The 19,529-nt window shown below is 45.8% G+C and overlaps 1 protein-coding gene across 2 annotated transcripts in view; it reads right to left on the bottom strand.

Annotated features, from left to right (window-relative positions):
- Positions 1-19,529, bottom strand: part of STAB1 (stabilin 1) — an 829,863-nt gene that overhangs the window by 525,473 nt on the left and 284,861 nt on the right. For both annotated transcript variants that reach the window (XM_069206091.1, XM_069206090.1), the window contains exon 20: positions 14,820-14,876. In XM_069206091.1, coding sequence (XP_069062192.1) covers positions 14,820-14,876 — 57 coding nt within the window. The remainder of the gene's footprint in view (positions 1-14,819; positions 14,877-19,529) is intronic.

Consider the following 19,529-nt stretch of genomic DNA (forward strand, 5'->3'; position numbering starts at 1 on the left):
GCCAATAAAAAACATAGGATCCCCTCAAAAATATAAAGCAAAGTATTCAGCCCAATACCGGCTGAATATTCCGGCTCATTCAAAAAGGGGATGATGTTTGCGTGGTTTCGTTGATTTTACTACCACACTACAGATGCCCATCCACCGCTTCAAACTGAAATGGAGAATTTGAAAATCTGCCAAAAGGGGTATTGAGATTTCTTATGCTCTTGCATGTAGGGACAACAAAGAGATTATAAACAGCAACAGTGGGGAGCACACATTTAGTTCCATTTGGTAGGAACCTGAGAAAAGGCTGTGTGCTTGCCTCAGTCTTACTCACAATCCCTGTTAATGATCTACCCAACCACCTGCCACAGGGCAGATGTCTCCCACTAAGGCTGACCCTTTTTCACAGGATACCCTGGTGAGTGACGATGATGCTCAAAGCCACAGACGAGATTAAAAGGTCAACAAAGACGCCTGAATGCTATAACCAACTCCACCAAATAAATCAATGACCATTAGCACAGCAAAGAAAGGAAAACCAGGCTTGGTTGTCTACGACTTCCACTAGCTGGAATCTCTACGGATGCGGAAGATTCTTGAGTGATACGATTTATCTGGTTGAAAAATGCCAAAACAATGTGCAATAATGTACAAAGGTACTAAATAGAAATACTTCAGCTTTGTCACTGTGAGGGGGATTGAGCTGGTTTGATCTTGGAGGCAATGACACTTTGTGGCTAATAATTACCTGGTGTGGGAACGCTTTGCAGAGCCATGTGCTTTACAAAAAAAACAAAGCTGGGTTTGCAAGTGTGAGAAAAGGCCTCTTTTGTCACAGTTAATAACCACATTTTGCCCAGTATTTGATGTAGTCACAAAGTTGTTAGTGCCCAGGTCCCCTGCTAACCAGGTTCCCTGGGCCAGATCTCTTTCCTTAAAACTGCTGTGATGCATGGCACAATTGGCAATACCTTTAGCTAACTGTAAGTCCCTAGTAAATGGTACTTGGGTACCCAGGGAATGGGGTTGTCTTATCCAGGTGACTGGTTGACACCTGTTCGGTATAAGTCAATAAGGACACTCAATGAAGAACCACACGCCAATTATAAATACAATTTAGCTTTACTAGAATTGCAGATAAAATGTAGGCATTCAGCACATTAACAATAGTAGAATAAGAATAGCAATGAAAAGCATCTATTTATATATATAAGTACACTACAAGGAGCATCTATTTATTTATATATATATATATATAAGCAAAGAGTTCATTGACAGATATAGGTTTTGATTAACTCTATACTAAAATGCATCACACTACGTAAAATGCATCACACTACGATTTTCAGGAAGCAGAATATAAATGAGTTGAATACTTCAGATAAGCTTTGATTTACTGCACACCAAAATGCATGTTTCAATTACTGCAGCAGGCTCTCACTACGATGTTCAGGAGGTAAAACATAAACAAACTGAAAACTTCAGATAATTGATTTACTGCACACCAAAATGCATGTTTCAGTTATTGTAGCAGTTTACACTAAGAGGTTTAGAAAGCAAGATATAAACGAGCTGAATACTTCAGGTTATAAACACAGTGCAAGCATAAATAATCAGTCATAATAATAGAGCAGAGAAACAAAGGCCTTTCATCCCTGTGTGGAAACTTAACTTAGTCCACGACATGCTGGGAAGCCCTCTACCGCCTGCTTGAACCTCTCTCCCCCTCAAGCACCACGGTCAGCAAAACAGGGAGGCAGCGCTGGGCCATGGCAGCTTCCACAATTCCATCTGCGAGCTTCCAAATCCCTCACCCACACTTCAGTGCTGAAATAACTCAAAGATTGGATTCTATCTCATTCTGGCATTTTCTAGCTATGTTATCAGTACTTGGCTGCTCTGCCCTTCTCCAGCCTTTGTTTTCATTCCATCTTCTCCCTGTACTCTCGTTCTCAAGGTTGAGACAGAGTCTTCTATACAAACAAGCTTGAAAATAATATCATGAACTTTTCCAGTGTTTGGGAGGGGTTTCAACAGGCATTACACTCATCTACACTGCTCAAGCTAATTAACCCTTCGCGTCACAATGTCTTCCGCACCTTTCCCTACACTGAACAGGGGTACTAAAGGTAGGCCCCCGAGGGCAGCTGCAAATATTGTGCCACCTTCTAGGGTCATGCATCCAGAAGCACCCTGCACTGTCATTACAGGGTAAGTGTTCTGTTGCAATTCTAAAAGAGAAACTTGACATGGCACATAGCCTGTGTGCCCTGTTCCCTACACATTGCATACACTATAGGTAATTCATCTCTCTGGGCAGCCTTCCACCCCTAAGGCAGGGTGGACTATATTGTATGTGTGGGCATAAATGCACAAGCAATATGCCCCCACTGTGTCCTTGCCCCACCTGGGACATAGTAATTGAACAGAGCAACCATTTTAACACATGCGCTGGACACTAGTCAGAATGAGTATCACACCTTCATGATGGTTACTCTGAACCCTGGTTTGTTTTGGTATCAAACGACTCAGAATGACAAATACCAGTATTGGATTTATTACAAAATTTGCACAGGGGTCACCTTAGAGGGCCCCCTTGCAAAAGCTAATTGCCCTGCATGGTTGCTGGCTGGTCACAACCAGCCTGCCACCACCAGACACAATTCTGGAACAGTGGGGTGAGCGATCCTGCTCTCTGGGTCCCAGAACAAAGTCTTTTTTGGAGGAAGGTGTAAACACTCCCTCCCTCAGGAATGTGCACTGCCCTGCTAGCAACCTTCAAAGGGCTTACCGCCCTTGAAACTCAACCCCCAGGCCTGCTGCTACCAGCAGATGGCCGCTTCTGTTGCAAACCCCCACTTTTGGTGGAGCAACGGCAGGAAACCACACAAATAACAGGAGGAGTGTTCATCCCCAGCTTGAACCATCCCTAAGGTGTTGCATGCTAGGTGACCCCTCCATTTCATTCCCTCCCCCCCATCTTGCATGTAAGGAATATAGCCAATTGGGTGTAGGGAAGTGACCTCTGCCCACAGGAAGTAGACAAAAGAAGACCAGCAACAAAGACCACCCAAGGCCTGAATTCCTGGTACACAAAGAAAAGGCACCAAACCCTGCCTGCTGCACCCAGGACTTGACAATCACCGCTGAGGGGGTTGCTTAGACACTGGGTAGACTCTATAAACTACCAGAGGACCTCCACTCTTCATAAATCACCAAAGATCTCCCTCCAGAGTGAAGGCATCAGGTTACTGCAACAAGGAATCAAAGACCCATTGATTGCCACTTCACTGACCGGCTGCTAACCAAGGAACCGGATATCGTAGCTGAACCAAACTCCACCTAATGGAATGTGAGGACACACCCTGAAAGTGTGCTAAGTTGGTGTCCAGAGCCAGACCATGCAATAGCCCTAGGTACTGGTCAAACCAAGAAGGACAGTTCATTCTGAACTGTAAAAGGACCAGTAGGAATGCCCAGTCAAAAGACTTCAGAAAACACAATGACCTCCCATCAGAGTGCCCCTGCTGACCTGCAAGCAAACCTCAATGCAACCTACCTCTTGCTTCCAAGGGCACCTTTGCACACAGCCCTTGGCTCACTGATTCGCTCTGCATCAGGCTGCCCTCTGCCCTGCACCGAGGATCCAGTTGTGCCCTAAGGGTCCCCCTTCCCTTGCGACCTCAACACTCCAAACGGACCTGCACAGGTGGACTTACCTTTAAGTCCATCTGTGCAGCTCCTTTCCAAGTGCTCCGTCGCAGTGACCTGGCACCAGCTCCAATGACATTCTGCAGCTGCCCCCGCCGAAACCGGGAGATGCCTGAACTTCTCCAGATGGTCCATAGTGCCCACCGACTACCTCAACATACAGGCAGAAGGATACATTGGTAAACACTCTGCCTGATTTTATATGCATTTTCAAAGTATTTTCTCCATTGATTCCTATGGTGCATAATTACACACAAAAAGAGTATTTTTATTAAGACTTCATAAATTCATAACTTAAAAAGTACTTACCCAATTTTAATGATCTTGTTCTCAAAATTTGTATAAAAAATCTGAAGTAATTTTATAAATTAGTCTCGAGTTATTCTTTTGAGTGTATGGCCTCACTTATTGATACTGTGTGTACAACAAATGATTTGTACTTCTCAAAGATTAGCCTAACTGCTCGACCAAGCTACCATAAATATTTGAGCATTAGGTGGTCTAGCTTTTACCTTTGTAAAGCAACGTAAGGTTGCCTGGACCCCCTTCACAATGTGCCTAGCTTTGCACACTACATAGAGGGCCCAGCCTCCTATATTTGGTGGCATGGGTGGGATAAATACTTTATATTTGCTGATACCAATGTCAATTTTGTGAGCACACGAATAACTCTCTACATTTTCTTTAGCCTAATTGTTTTTGTTTTATAAGTGGCTAGCATTCTTTTTTACAAATTGTTAAAATAATTCTTAGGACCCTGGTTAGATCCCTACAACAATAGCAAAAGTGTAAAAGTCCTTACCTTAGTTGGCCTTATCCAAAAATGGGTTCCAAATTTATAAAAAGGTCCTAGCTATAGTAAATTAAAACATGTCTGATACATAGAGTCAAAGCCAGGAGCTCGACCTAGCCTTTTACCAGGCATATAGCGAGGACCAGTTAAGGAGGCTCTGCAGACTGTACCAAATTCGTATTGGAAAAATCCCCATTGCAGATAAACTTAGGCTACTGGTGGCCCACCATGAAAAAGATAACCCCACAGATGAACTAGATGATTAAGTATCTGGGGTAGAAGAGGACCCTGTGGGAAATGGAGATGAGGGTAGTTCCTCCACCCAAAGAACTAGTGCACCCACAGAGAAAGACCTGGCCTTAGCCAGGCTGGCCAAAAGACTGGCCTTAGAGAGTCAGCTTTTGTAAACTGAGAAACAGAGAAAAGAGTTGGGCCTAAGACCCATCTCTGGTGGCAGCATTCAAGTATTGCAAGAGAAACCTTTCAATATTAAACTCCCAAAAGGAGTTGTCCCTCCCTTTACAGAAGGGGATGACATAGTGAAATGGTTTTCTGCCTTTCAAAGAGCCTGAAAGGGTGGGAATTTGAGAGAAACACTGGGGCACATTGTAATGGGAGTTAGTCAGGAAAGTGCAGGGATAGGCTCCTGACAATGAATGAGGTAGACTCTAAATACGATGACCTCATGAAGGGTACACTGATTGAGGGCTTTGGATTTACGACTGAAGAGTACAGAATAAAGTTCAGGGAGGCTTGAAAAACCCAGAGCCAGACCTAGGTAGGCTGTGGACTATTCAGTAAAAATGCTGGGTGGTTGGTTAGCTGGTAACAAGGTACAAGATTATGTACAGTCTGCAAATTGTTACAATGAGAGGCTACATCAATACCTGGTAGACCAGGGTACACTTTCCCCTCAAGAGTTGGGAAGGCAGACAACTGGGTCACAACAAGGATAAACCTAACTACCATTGGTGGGGAGACCAAAAAGAAAGAGGCCAAAAAGTCCCCCCAAGGAAAGATGGGAGACAAAACAAAAATAAAGAATCTTCTCAAGGTCCCCAAAAACCTGCACAGGAGGGTGGGCCCAGAGACTACTCACAGTCTAGGGGTGGGTACAAAGGAAAGAACTTTGATCCCAACAAGGCTTGGTGCTATGATAGCAAAAACAGAGGGTACCAAACTGGAGAGCCAGGTTGTAAAAACAAAAATAATGCCTCTAGTCAACCTGCAGTAAATGCAGTTGCTAATCTCCAGGTGATATCAGTGGTGTGGCCTGACCATGTCACTGATCCCACAGAGGCAACCTTAGTCACAGAGGGAGGGGTAACATTTTCCAGTGCTGCCTTGCCAAGTAATATGCAAAATACAGGCAGCACCATTTGATTAATGGGGAGAAAGTGGAAGCACTGAGGGACAGAGGAGGTAGTGTTACCACGGTAACTCAGCACTTGGTCTACTCAAACCACTACCTAGCAAGGAAGTCTTATCCTGTCACCAATGCTGACAACGAGACAAAGTTCCATACCATGGTTATTGTAACCTTTGATTGGGGTGGGGGAGTAGTAGGGCAAAAAGAAGAGGTTGTGTCCTCATCCATCCCGGTAGATTGCCTGCTTGGAAATGACCAGGAGCATTCCCACAGGGCTGAAGTAGAACTGAAGACCCATGCAGCTATGCTTGGGACCCAGAATGGGCCTGTGTCAAGACTAGGACACAGCACAAACTTCAGGAAAAAAATGAGAGCTGGATCCTGAAGCAGTGGATCAGCCTACCAAGAGGAAAGGCAAGAAGACTGAGGAATCAGCTTCCCAACACATCACAAGTCAGAAACCCTCTTCCCAGGAAGAGGACTTGCCATTCCCAGAGGGAACTGAGCCTGCAGAGCATGGGCCTTACCACTGAGAGCTCTTGGACTCAGGGGGACCCTCTAGGGAGGATCTGTGCCAGGGGCAGAGAACCTGTCCCACTCTTGAAGTGTCAGTGGTACCCACAGGGTTTACTGGGAGGATGGGTTCCTGCTCACTGAGGCCACTGACCTCAAGCCTAGTGCAACCAAGAAGGTGTTAGTACCTCAACAGTTCAGAGCATTTGTCCTCACCCTAGCCAATTAAATTCCCCTAGCGGTGCATTAGGGCCAAAACATCATTTGGAAGAGGTTGGTTAGCCACTTCTAATGGCCGAAAATGTCACAGAAAGTAAAGGATATTTGTCAGTCCTGCACTACCTGCCAAGCCAGTGGCAAGGCAGGAAGACACTTAAATGCACCCTTAATGCCACTACCTGTGGTTGCGGTTCCCTTTGAGCAGGTAGGGGTTGATATTGTTGGCCCCTTGACCCCCAAACAGCATCAGGACACAGATATATCCTAGTGGTAGTGGATCATGCCACTAGATATCCTGAGGCTACACCACTTAGGACTATTACTGCTCCTGCAGTTGCAAAGGCCCCCCTTGTTTTTTTATTACCAGAGTAGGTGTTCCTAAGGAGGCAGTATCAGACAGAGGTTCAAACTTCATGTCTGCATACTTAATATACATTTGGAAGGAATATTGTGTTACTTATAAGTTCACTACTTCATACCATCCACAAACAAATGGGTTGGTTGAAAGGTTTAACCAGACCCTAAAAGGTATGATTGGAGAACTCCCTGAAAAACTCCAGAGATGTGAAGTCCTACTTCCATGTTGGCTTTTTTCCTACCAGGAATTGCCACAAAAGGGAGTAGGATTCTCTCCATTTGAACTTTTTTTTGGGCATCCTGTTAGGTGACCACTAAGTCTTGTAAGGGGAGGCAGGGAGAAACCTCTCAAAGAGCTCAAGCAAGACACTGTGGACTATGTACTTGGCCTATGTTCAAGGATGGTAGAGTACATGGAAAAATCCAGTCGAAATCTTCATACCAGCCAGGAGCTGCTAATGCTCTGGTATGACCAAAAGGCTGGTATGAGTGAGTTCAAATCAGGGCAGAAAGTTTGGGTGTTGGAGCCTGTTGTCCCAATGGCTTTCCAGGACAAACGGTCTGGGCCTTATCTCATTCTTGAAAAGAAAGGTGAAGTCACTTATTTGGTAGACTTAGGCAGTTGCAAAAACTCCAAAAGAATCATAAATGTCAACCGTCTAAAACCCTATTATGATAAAGCTGATGTGACTATGCTCATGGTTACAGATGGGGGACAGGAAGAAGAGAGTAAACCCCTCCATGATCTCCTCTCCAGCAACCCCCAAGATGGTTCTGTGGATGGAGTGGTCTTCTCAGACACCCTTGCAGAACAACAGCAGGCTGATTACAGGCAAATCCTCAATCAGTATGCCGAGCTATTCTCCCTGACCCCTTGGAAGACTGATTGGTGTACCCATGATGTGGACACTGGTGACAGCTTGCCTGTCAAAAACAAAATTTACAAACAGCCAGACCATGTCAGGGAGAGCATATAAGCTGAAGTCAAAAAGATGTTGGATTTGGGTGTCATTGATCCCTGGGCTAGCCCAGTAGTTTTAGTCCCCAAACCTCACTCAAAGGGAGAGAAAAAGGAAATGAAGTTTTGGGTGGATTACAGCTGCCTCAATTTGGTAACAAAAATGATGCACACCCAATACCAAAAGCTGATGGTCTCCTTGACAGACTAGGGGCAGCCACATATCTGAGTACTTTTGATTTAACATCAGGGTACTGGCAGATTGGCCTGACCCCAGGAGCAAAAGAGAGGTCAGCATTCCCCACTCCTAGTGGGCATTAGCAATTCAATGTTATGCCCTTTGGATTCAAGAATGCACCTGCCACCTTCCAAAGGTTGGTGAACCAAGTCATTGCTGGGCTGGAATCCTTTAGTGCAACTTACCTGAATGACAACTGTCTATGGCTCCACATGGCAGGATCACCTGACTCCACTAGGGAAGGTTCTTGAGGCTCTGCAGAGGGCAGGCCAGGCCTCACTATCGAGGCCCATAAGTGCCAGATAGGGCAGGGTAAAGTTATTTACTTGGGCCACCTAGTTGGTGGAGGCCACATTCAACCCCTCCAACCCACGATCCAGACCATTCTGGCTTGGGAAGCTCCCACAACCCAGAAACAGGTCAGAGCATTCCTTGGCTTGACTGGGTATTATAGGAGATTTGTGAAGGATTATGGCACAATAGTTGGCCCTTCAATGAATTAACCTCCAAGAAAATGCCCAAAAAGGTTAACTGGATAGTGAGTTAACAAAGCCCCTTCTACTCTCTGAAGAATGCTATGAGCTCTGCTCCAGTCCTACGAGTTCCAGACTACTCCAGGCAGTTTATTGTCCAGCCATATCCCTATGAACTGGGGGTACGAGCGGCCCTAGTCTAGAAAAATGACGTTGGAAATGACCAGCCTGTTGCTTTTATAAGCAGAAGACTACCCCCTAAGGAACAAAAATGGAGTGCCATAGAGAGGGAGGCCTTTGATGAGGTTTGAGCCCTGAGGAAGCTGAGGCCATACCTGTTTGGCTCTCACTTCATAGTTCAGACTGACCACAGGCCTCTCAGATGGCTACAAAAAATGAAGGGTGAAAACCCCAAACTGCTTAGGTGGTCCATCTCCCTACCGGGAACGTATTTTCAAGTGGAACACATACCTGGGACTGCCCATGCCAATGCAGATGGCCTATCCAGTTTTTTTTTAGATGAAGTCTCACTAGGGAAAGGTTAGTCTCATCGTCTTTCTTTGGGGGGGAGGGTAGTGTGAGAAAAGGTCCCTTTTTGTCATGGTTAGCCCCCACTATTCCTGGTATTTGATGTAGTCTCAAAGTTGTTAGTGCCCAGGGCCTCTGCTCTCCAGGTTCTCTGGGCCAGATCTCTTTCCCTAAAACTGCTGTGATCCTTTGGCACAATTAACAACACCTTTGGCTGCCACTATGAGTCCCTAGTAAATAATACTTGGGTACCCAGGGCATGGGGTACGAAGTGTAAGCCACTGAGGGCAGAAGCACAGATTGTGCCAGCCTCTAGGGCCATGCTTCCAGAAGCACCCAGCACTGCTATTGCAGGCTGAGTGTTCTGATGCAATCCTAAAAGATAAACTCAACATAGCACACAGCCTGTATTCCCTGTTCACTACACACTGCATGCACTAAGGCAGGGTGCACTATATTGTATGTGTGGGTATAGATGCATGTACAATATGCCCCTACTGTGGCCTTGCCAAACCTGGGACATAGTAACAGAACAGCCATTGTAATACATGTGCTGGACACTGGTCAGAACGAATTTCACAACTACATGATGGCTACTCTGAACTCTGGGTTGTTTGATATCAAACAACTCAGAATGATAAATCCAAACTGGTATGAGCAATACACAGTCCAAGGCACTCATGTCAAGTAAATATGACCATTGTCCATATCTTGTATTATAGCAGATCCTCTTGTTTTATTCAATGTGTTCTTGAAATTCCAGAAAATCCAGCCAACACGTGTTATGCACTTTACTTTTCAATCTGTTATTTTTGATGATAGGATTATACACTTCAACCCATATGAATGCAGCATGCTTGGGGATAGCTCTCTACACTGATTGGTGCCTGTTAATTTTATTTCAACATTGACTAATTGTATACCGCCCACCATTATGGAGGTTGGATTAATTTCGGGATTTATTTACGTTGCCAATTTTGGAATTTTCATCCATGAATGATAATGCTTTTTTTTCTAAATGTTAGTAAAATTATTATTGCTAATTTTGCTATGGTGATGGGTTGTACTCAATTGTTATTTAAATTTTGGTCAAATCTGTAATCAGATTAAATTGTATTCGTTTTCAGCCTTGAGGAAGTCAATGTGAGTACTGATGGCACGACAAAACACGTGTTGGCTGGATTTTCTGGAATTTCAAGAACACATTGAATAAAACAAGAGGATTTGCTATACTACAAGATATGGACAATGGTCATATTTACTTGATATGAGTGCCTTGGATTGTGTATTGCTTTATCTCATTTGAGGTTTATGTGGCGGAGTGAGGTGGGTCCTCCTTCCAAGAGCACTGTGGGGATATTCCTTTATTCCTTTAGTGACCAGAAGTGGAATAGTTGTGAGCGCTATTCCTACAAACACACCCTTTTGGATTGTTATACCAAACTGGTATGAGTACTGGATTTATTACCAAATACCTTAGAGGTGCCCCTTGCAAAGGCTAACTACCCTGGCATGGTTGCTGGCTGGTCAGAACCAGCGTGCCACCACCAGACAAGATTCTGGAACCCTGGGGTGAGAGATCCTGCTCTCTGTGTCCCAGAACAAAGCCCTTCCTGGGTGGAGGCGCAAACACCCCCTCCCTCAGGAATGTGCGCTGCCCTGCTATCGAGCTTCAAAGGGCTTACCTCCCTTGAAACTCGACCCCCAAGCCTGCTTCCAGCAGCAGATGGCCACCCCTATTGCAAACCCCCACTTTCGGTGGGAGCATCAGCGGGAAACCACACAAAGGACAGAAGGAGTGGTCATCCACAGCTAACACCACTCCTAAGGTGTTACATGCAAGGTGACCCCTCCATTTCATTTTCCTCCATCTTGCATGGAAGGAAAATACCCAATCAGGTGGAGGGGAGTGACCACTGCCCACAGGAAGTGGGCTCTTAGTGGGTGTAGCCACCCTAAGGTAGATGACCCATTGGTGAATGTATGATGGAACAACGAATGCTGGAACCATGCATGCCTTAACAATGCAGTCGGAACAACGACTGTGTTGTTACCATGAATGCCTTACAATGATTTTTTGTTGTAAAAGCATGCCTAGTAATGGCATGTGTGGGACAGCATGCATGGTTCTAGCATGCCAACCCCAACCTGCCCTAAGGCACAGAAGTACCCCACCCCTAATGCTAAAACTACCCAACCCTCCTCACCCCAAAAATAAAAGTACCCCGATTCCCCCTCCCTGCCCCTAAAACAGAAATCCCCGATACCCCTGCCCCTAAAAACCAAACTACCCAACCTCTCACCCCTAAAAACCAGAACTTCCCTGATCCCGCACCCCACCCCTAAAAAAAAAAAAAAAAGAAAACAACCCTGATCCCTCACCCCACCCCTAAAAAAAAAAACTACCCTGATCCCTCCACCCCACCCCTAAAAAAAATAAACTAACCAGACCACCCACCACAGCTCCAAGCCCTTAATCCATCCCCAACCCTAAAAACTACCAACAACCCTGCCACAACCCCACTTACCTGACCGCGTCCTCTCCCTATCCACTCTGCCTTCACGACACATGTGCGTTGTTCAGCACATGTGTGGTTAAGGCAGAGATAAAGGGAGTTGTTGTTCCAGCAAGTGTGAGTACACTTGCGTTGCTCGCGTAATTGTTGTTCCGGAGTTGTTGTTCCAGACGTTTCCAATTGGTCACTAACAGGTACTCCCCTAAACACCCACTACATACAGTATTTAATGGACATTCCTAGACCAAGAAATCAGATTCTACAGACAAAAGAAAACCAGGAACAAAGAAGACCCACAGCTTGAGAACTGAAGTCCTGCTGCACAAAGAAAAGGCGCCTCACCCTGCCTGCTGCACGTGAACTTAACAATCGCCACTGAGGGGTTGCTTTGACACTGGTCAGACTCTACAAACCCCCAGGGGTACCCCACTCTTCAAAAATCACCAAAGATCTCCCTCCAGAGTGAAGGCATCACTCTACTGCAACAAGGAACCAAAGACCAAGTAAAGGTCACTTCATTGACCGGCTGCTGACCAAGGAACCGGACACTGCAACTGGGCCGAACTCCACCTGACAGATCGTGAGGACAAACCCTGCAAGTTCGGTGCGTCCTCCAGTGGTCAGACCGTACTGTAGCCCTGGGTACTGGTCACCTGACGTCGGACACAAAGAGGGACAGTCCATTCTGAACTGTAAAAGGACCAGGAGGAAGCCCCAGGACCTCCCGCCAGAGTGTCCTTGCTGTCCTGCAGCGACCCTCAATGCGGCCTACCTCCTGCTGCTAAGGACAACTTTGTGCACAGTTCCTGGCTCACCGATTCACTCTGCATCTGCCCGCCCTGTGCCCTGCTCCAGCTGTGACCTAAGGGTCCCCCACTGTTTGCGACCTCAACACTCCAAGGGGACCCACCGGACGTACTGTTTAAGTCCATCTGTGCATCGCTTTTCCAAGTGGTCCCTTGCAGTGGCCTAGCACTAGCTTCAACAACTTTCTGCAGCTGCTCCCGCCAAAACCGGGAACTGACCAAACTTCTTCAGCTGGTCCATAGTGTTCACCGACGACCCTGAGGTACCTGCAAAAGGAGACATTGGTAAACGCATTGCCTGATTCTATATACATTTTCAAAGTATTTTCTCCATTGATCCCTATGGTGCGTAATTACACTCAAAAAGACTATTTTTATTAAAACTTCACAAATTCATAACTTAAAAAGTACTTACCTGATTTTGATGGTATTGTTATAAAAAATGATCTTGAGTTATTCTTTTGAGAGTGTGAGTTGCAAGATTGATACTGCGAGTACAACAAATGCTTTGCACTTCTCCAAGATTGGCATAACTGCTCGACCAAGCTACCTTAAAAATTAGAACATTAGGTGGTCTAGTTTTTGCCTTTGTAAACGAATGTGTGGTTGTCTGGAACCCTCCACAGTGTGCCTAGCTTTGTACACTACATAAAGGGTCAGCCTCTTACATCAAGAGATTAAGGGCCTCATTAGGACCCTGACGGCCGGCGGTAAGCTGGCGGTAACACCACCAACAGGCTGGCGGCGTTCCGCCAGCTATTATGACTGTGGCGCAATAGCCACTGCCATACCGCCGGCCCCTCCACTATACCGCCAGGCTTCTGCCTGGCGGTCATAATCCCCGACCGCCAGCCTGGCCACGGCAGTACACACTGCCATGGAAAGGCTGGCTGTAAGGGGGACTTGGGGTGCCCCTGGGGACACCTGCACTGCCCATGCACTTGGCATTGGCAGTGCAGGGGCCCCAGGCATAGTCCGTCGCGCTTTTCACTCCCCGAATTTTAGGCAGTGAAAAGCGCGATGGGTGCTACTGCTCCCGTTGCACATCCGCATTGGCGCCGGCTCTATTACGAGCCGGCAGCAATGTTGATGTGACTTTTCCGCTGGGCCAGCGGACGGTAACACTGTTATAGTCCGCTGGCCCAGCGGAAATGTCGTAATAGGGAGCCAGAAATATCGCCAGCACTGGCGGTATTCTGGCGCCCGCAGCCTTGGCGGTCTTTGGAAAAGACCGCTGAGGCTGTAATGAGGGCCTAAGTGTTTAAATGCCTAAATAAACACAAAAGGAACTCAAATTTATTACAATCTGTCTTAGTTCCAGGAGGTCTAGAAACCTTACATTTTTAGAAAAATCTGAAAACGTCTTTGTGCTGCCCAAAGAAACCTAGAGCAACACAAACAAAAAAAAAGAGAGGTATTTATTGTTAAGAAATATAAGGTGTGAAAGTAATGTATGATGTTGATAAATAAAAAGTCGAATGTTTTAAATTACAAAATGTTGAAATCATTAGAAACGACCAGGTCAGCCATGGTGGTTATGAGAGATATCGTGATACAGACTCCGGAGTATGAAAATGTCTCTTTTGGCATCAAATTTAATTAGTGATCAAACAACCTTTTTAGAAAAAAAACCTCTACCCCATAGGTAGTCAGTCGGTAGGAGAGCCGACTGTACTGGGTTTAGAATTATCCATTAAGCTGATGCACATGGCCTGTTTTTGGAGGTGGCCTCTGTACTTCATGTGTCAGGACCCTTGTTGTTTAAATTATTTTGCCATCAGTTAATATATTTACTAGACAAGCAAAATGGTCTATTTTAAATTCCAATTAGACACTGCCCAATTGAAGTCTGATAGTTCTTCAATTTCAAGCATCTAACTATAGTCCCCTGAAATTGAGTAGATGCAGAAAGGTGAACATTTCCATAAGGGGAGTCATTTCAATGGCCCTAGTAGAACATTCTGATTGATGTCAATTGAAGATCACTTGGGAAACGTGTGAATTATAAAAGATCTTAGCGCTGCACCTCCCCCACTCCGGCAAGCAAAGCATCTCACATTCCTTTTAACTAGCCCTTCCCTTATCACTGTTCACTGAGGATAGACCATAATAGAGGTTATTGACTCAAAAGACCTATCTCTGTTTTTCACAACCACATGGCAAACAATCTCTGAGATACTTTCAGCTGAGATGGAGAAAGGACCCTGGGTGACTCTGTAGTGTTTGTCACACCAGCGAAGACAGGCCTTTCTGAAGGCCCGAAACCAGATCCTAGATCCCAAATGTGAGATGCACAGGGATAAAACTGTGCCACACCAACTTCTTAGGAAACAATTTAAAGGATATTTACCAGGTCGGTGCTGTTCGCAGGACATGGTGCCGGGGAGTCACAGTGTGAACAGGGGCCCTGGAAGAGAAGGAAACATTACATATATGTTAAAGTACATCTATCATGCAGCATTGGATCATTCCCTCATAAACCCCGGTTGTTGATGAGTAATGGTTGGCGCGTCCACCAGATCCTATGCAATCTTTAGCTGAAGTGCTCTTCTGCTTTGTACTATGAACTGAAATTCTCGGATCAGTCCGCCACCCACAATCACCTCCCCATATACTATGTACCTCATTTATGACTTTCCATGCCTGCGATCAGGCTGCCATCCCAACCTTCGCCCAATCTATGCATTTTTACATTTTTGGGCTTCTAAACCATTGACCTGTTCTTCAAAACTCACATCATTTTGGTTGCCCCTTCGCACACATCTTCATTCTTCTGCACCGTGGCGTTGCATTCTCTGTTCATCCTTCGATGGAGGTTACGCTCCATATCCGAGCATCTTACAAGCTTGTAGCGCCCATTACTTTCCCCACGTCAGTTCACAGCTATCCTCAAGCACGTCAGTGGTTCGGGCATGCTTACCTTGGCTGTGGTTTTGAGAGCCATGTGTTGTGGCATGGGCACAAGCATAGGAGAACATGGGGTATGAGCACAACCCCAAAGGTGCAGATATCAGGGGGTCAGTGGAATGGAAAGCACTGCCCCCAGAATGGTATTGGGAAGGCAATGATCTCTGTCATCAGGAGGAGGAGGAGATATTGGTTCTTGACACAAGATCCACACAAAACACATTGACTCAAGATGACATCATCTTGGATGCATCCTGTCAAGTCCTATTGTCTGTGTCACACGGTCCTGTGAGGAGGTATTAGTCGTGGCATTCCATTCTTGGAGAAGACCTTCTCTGAGGAGCCATTGCAACCTCACTCTTCCCTTTGAGGAGATACTGGTTCATCTTACGCCATCCTTGAGGAACTGTTGTTTCATGACATTGGGATTTTTTGAGAAGGCATTTGCTACGTCACCCTATTCTCTGGGATGCCATTGGCCGTGCCACCTCTTGTTTTGGGGGGTAATGGTCCACTTTAGCCTATATTTCGCAAACTCTTGTAAACTTGCGCTAAAGATTTGAGTTCCCTGGTGCTTAGGTGCTGTTGAGTGAGTGCAAACTCAAAACCCAACCTAGTGGAGGGTAGGGAAATGTTGCCCCACTGCACTGGTCCAACTGCTTTTTCTGTGGTATATACACAGAATGTAAGAATAAACAGGACAAAATGTATTTTTATCAAAAACAGAAAAGGCTTATTTACATTACTCTATCCTTGGGTAACCAATGTCCTATTCAAAGACAGCAGCGTGAACTATGTAAAACTCGCTCCTCACACAGCAGTTTAGCAAGTTAATGTTTCACCTTTTTCTGTTTAGGTTTTATAGGTTTGGCCCCTCCAGGACAGGCCTGGAAGTTACTTTCCCACACTTCTGACCAGGGGACTCCCAGAGGCAAATTATTTCTTCTGCTGTTCCAAGCAGATTTTCACAGGCTCAGTATTCTGTCCCCTCTCCAAGGTGCTCATATCAGCAACCTCTTCAGACCCGAGATACTTGGTTCTTCCTTTAGGACATTGATTCACCTATATGTCATAAATAGAGGAAACAATATCACCCACTGTGTACCTCATGGAACTTACCAACCCTTAGTTCCTCAACAGCCTCATATTGAAGGCTAGGGGGAGGGAGGATCAAGTGGACATAATAAAATGTAAGCTAGACTTTCACTGTCGGCTTGTTTTCTTGCCCCTGCTGCTGTCAGGCATCCTAGAACAAGAGTAACATGTGGTGTAAAAGGTACTAATGGGTAAGACAGCATTTGCAGTTGATCCACATTGATACTGACCTCTAAAGACAGTGACCTTTCTCATATCAAACATCACTGGTCCTGATGAGTAGGGCTTTGGTGTCCTCATAGCAAGAGGTTCTTCCACCCTCCAGGGTCCACTTGGATTACCTAGCAGTTACCACTCAAAGTTTGAGACTAAACATCAGGCTGGTGTTGAACTCTCACACTCCTTATGCTTTGCTAAATCCAACCTTTATTGGTTCATCTTAAATACAAGGTTGCTCAAAGGCCTGACAGAGTCAGAATTCTCTTTGTGACCCTCAGAGCTGACAACATGCAGTAGTTGAATTCCAAAACAGGATGGACTTCTTGTCAGGTGCTGGTTCCAAGTAACGTTGCCTGTGCAAGTGGCCAAACCCATGCCAGACAGGCTAGGAGGCTCTGGTTCATTATCAGAGTAAAAGGGGAGATGTTGGCATGACAAACAGTTGGTAAAGTGTTACAGAAAAGACAAACTCCTCCATGTACAATTGCACCCAAGGCAGTTTGCCACAGACGTTCAAAGAAGCAGCCTGGCTTTCCCACAATCATACAGGACACAAGCGGGCTAGTGTGCCCTGTGGAATGTCACAAAGGGAGAGTGACTGCTGCAGGTGATGAGTGGAAATATAGCACGTCTCTCTGGTGTTGGCTAGAACAGTTTGATAGCTGCAACAGAAAGCCTATGTGGCATCATCCAGTGGAGTAGCTGCCCACCTGTGCTTACACCAGAAGCAACAATACCCACAGGTGTACACACACACACACATACATGTGTGAGCATACAGACAGGGAGGCGCACACACACCCTGCATGCACACACAGGCATGCGCACACACATATACCTTTACAAACTCACAAACACACACAAAACAAGAAAAAAGCAAAACAGAAGTAGCAAGGCAATCGCTTGCTACAGAGATAAGCAAATATGTGCCACTCTCTCCACATCCGTTTCCCAAAGTATTCTCAATCCTGGGGAGAAGTCCTGTCTTTGGTCTACTGCCGCCCTGGTGGTGGTGTCACCATTTGGATTGGGAACCAGTCAAGGAACCACCAGCTTCCTGTAGGTTCTGTGAGTAGCCACCCAAAGGAGGCGGCATGTCACCCCAAATGGTTCTTTGAGTATTCATGCGGAAACCCATGAGCCAGAGGGAGGAAGGTACAAGAAGGTCTGCCCCAATACATCGCCTGGCTTCACATTGTCCAAGGTAACAATTATAAAATAGACTCAGGGTAAATTAATTAAAAATAGGGAGATTTAACATAATGTGAGTGGGTAACAAAGAAAAAAGGAGGCCAGGGTAGAAGTGTCTCCACTAAAACAATGACAGGTGGGATAGAGCAGTGATGTCCTGGTAGCTTGAGGTGGTGAGAGGCGATGCACCAAGAGAGAACCACTGGGCAGGCTCTTCTGTAGGGACAGCTGGAGCTAGTGCTTCAGTGTTGCAGGCGCACTCCACTTGCCCTACAGCTCAGGCTCAGAGATTTAGTGGTATGACATGTGTTCCCTTTACTGTCCGCTTGGATCAGTGCAGGCCCAGACCGTGCACTACACACAGCAGGGTAGGTTCAGATGTTGCTAATGTGAAACTGCACTTTCCCGAGATGAAGTAAAGTCCACTATCGCGAGTGGCCACTTAGTCCACATTTCTGACAGAAGAGGTGGCGTTACTCTGAAGCCATACACAAAGCTCTTTTGTTAGCATGTGAAAGAGTAAAACATATTCATTTGGGAGTTCTATGTCCTCTCGTGAAAACTGCCAGGTACAACTGTTGATGTTGCAGCATTTGGTTCATCGGCTGCAGTGAGCGCAGCAGGAGATCTCTTGGCCAAAGGAGACCACCTATTATAAATAGGCCAATGTGACAGGTGAGCAGTGGTTCTTCCTTCCTGTACCCTTGGCATCAAAGGCTTCCTCCTGGGACTTTCAGGCTGATAAAGGCATTTAATGCACCTGCTTCTCTATAAGATCAAAAGCAAGTAGTGATGGAGTTCTGTCCACAATCAATCTCTTCAGTTTGTTGAAGTCTGCGCAAAGGGTGAAGACCCTTCCAATATGGCTTAGATTGCTTCATAGGACTGGAACTAGGAGCAGTCTTTCACTTCACCTTCTGGGTGTTGTCCTGGGCTCGGTGTTCACACTACAGCTTGCCTCTGCCTAAACCCTTACTAAATGAGGGTCCCTGCTTGGGCAGAGTACAAACTGACTGCTACCCAGAGACCGTCTTTAACAGGATCCCTCCTTCTTATCCATATGCACATTCAGTCTGGATCCTTCTTTCTTATCCCTACCCACCTTCAGTCTGGATCCCTCTTTCTTATCCCAACACAACTTCAGTCTGGACCTCTCTATCCCTACGCACCTTCAGTCTGGATCCCTCTTTCTTATCCCTACGCACCTTCAGTCTGGATCCCTCTTTCTTATCCCTACACAACTTCAGTCTGAATCACTCTTTCCCTACACATATTCAGTCTGGATCTCTCTTTCTTATTCCTACACACTTCTAGTCTGGATCCCTCTTTCTTATCCTTACACACCTTCAGTGTGGATCCCTCTTTCTTATCCCTACGCACCTTCAGTCTGGATCTCCCTTTATTATCCCTACGCACCTTCAGTCTGGACCACTCTATCCCTACGCACTTTCAGTCTGGATCTCTCTTTCGTAACCCTACACATCTTTAGTCTAGAGAGTCTGGATCCCTCTTTCATATCCCTAAACACCTTCAGTCTGGATCCCTCTTTCTTATCCCTACACAGTTCAGTGTGGATCCCTCTTTCTTGATCCTACGTATCTTCAGTCTGGATCCTTCTTTCTTATCTCTACACAGATTCAATCTGGAT

This window comes from Pleurodeles waltl, chromosome 9 (assembly GCF_031143425.1).
Source record: "Pleurodeles waltl isolate 20211129_DDA chromosome 9, aPleWal1.hap1.20221129, whole genome shotgun sequence".
Taxonomy (NCBI): Eukaryota; Metazoa; Chordata; class Amphibia; order Caudata; family Salamandridae; genus Pleurodeles; species Pleurodeles waltl.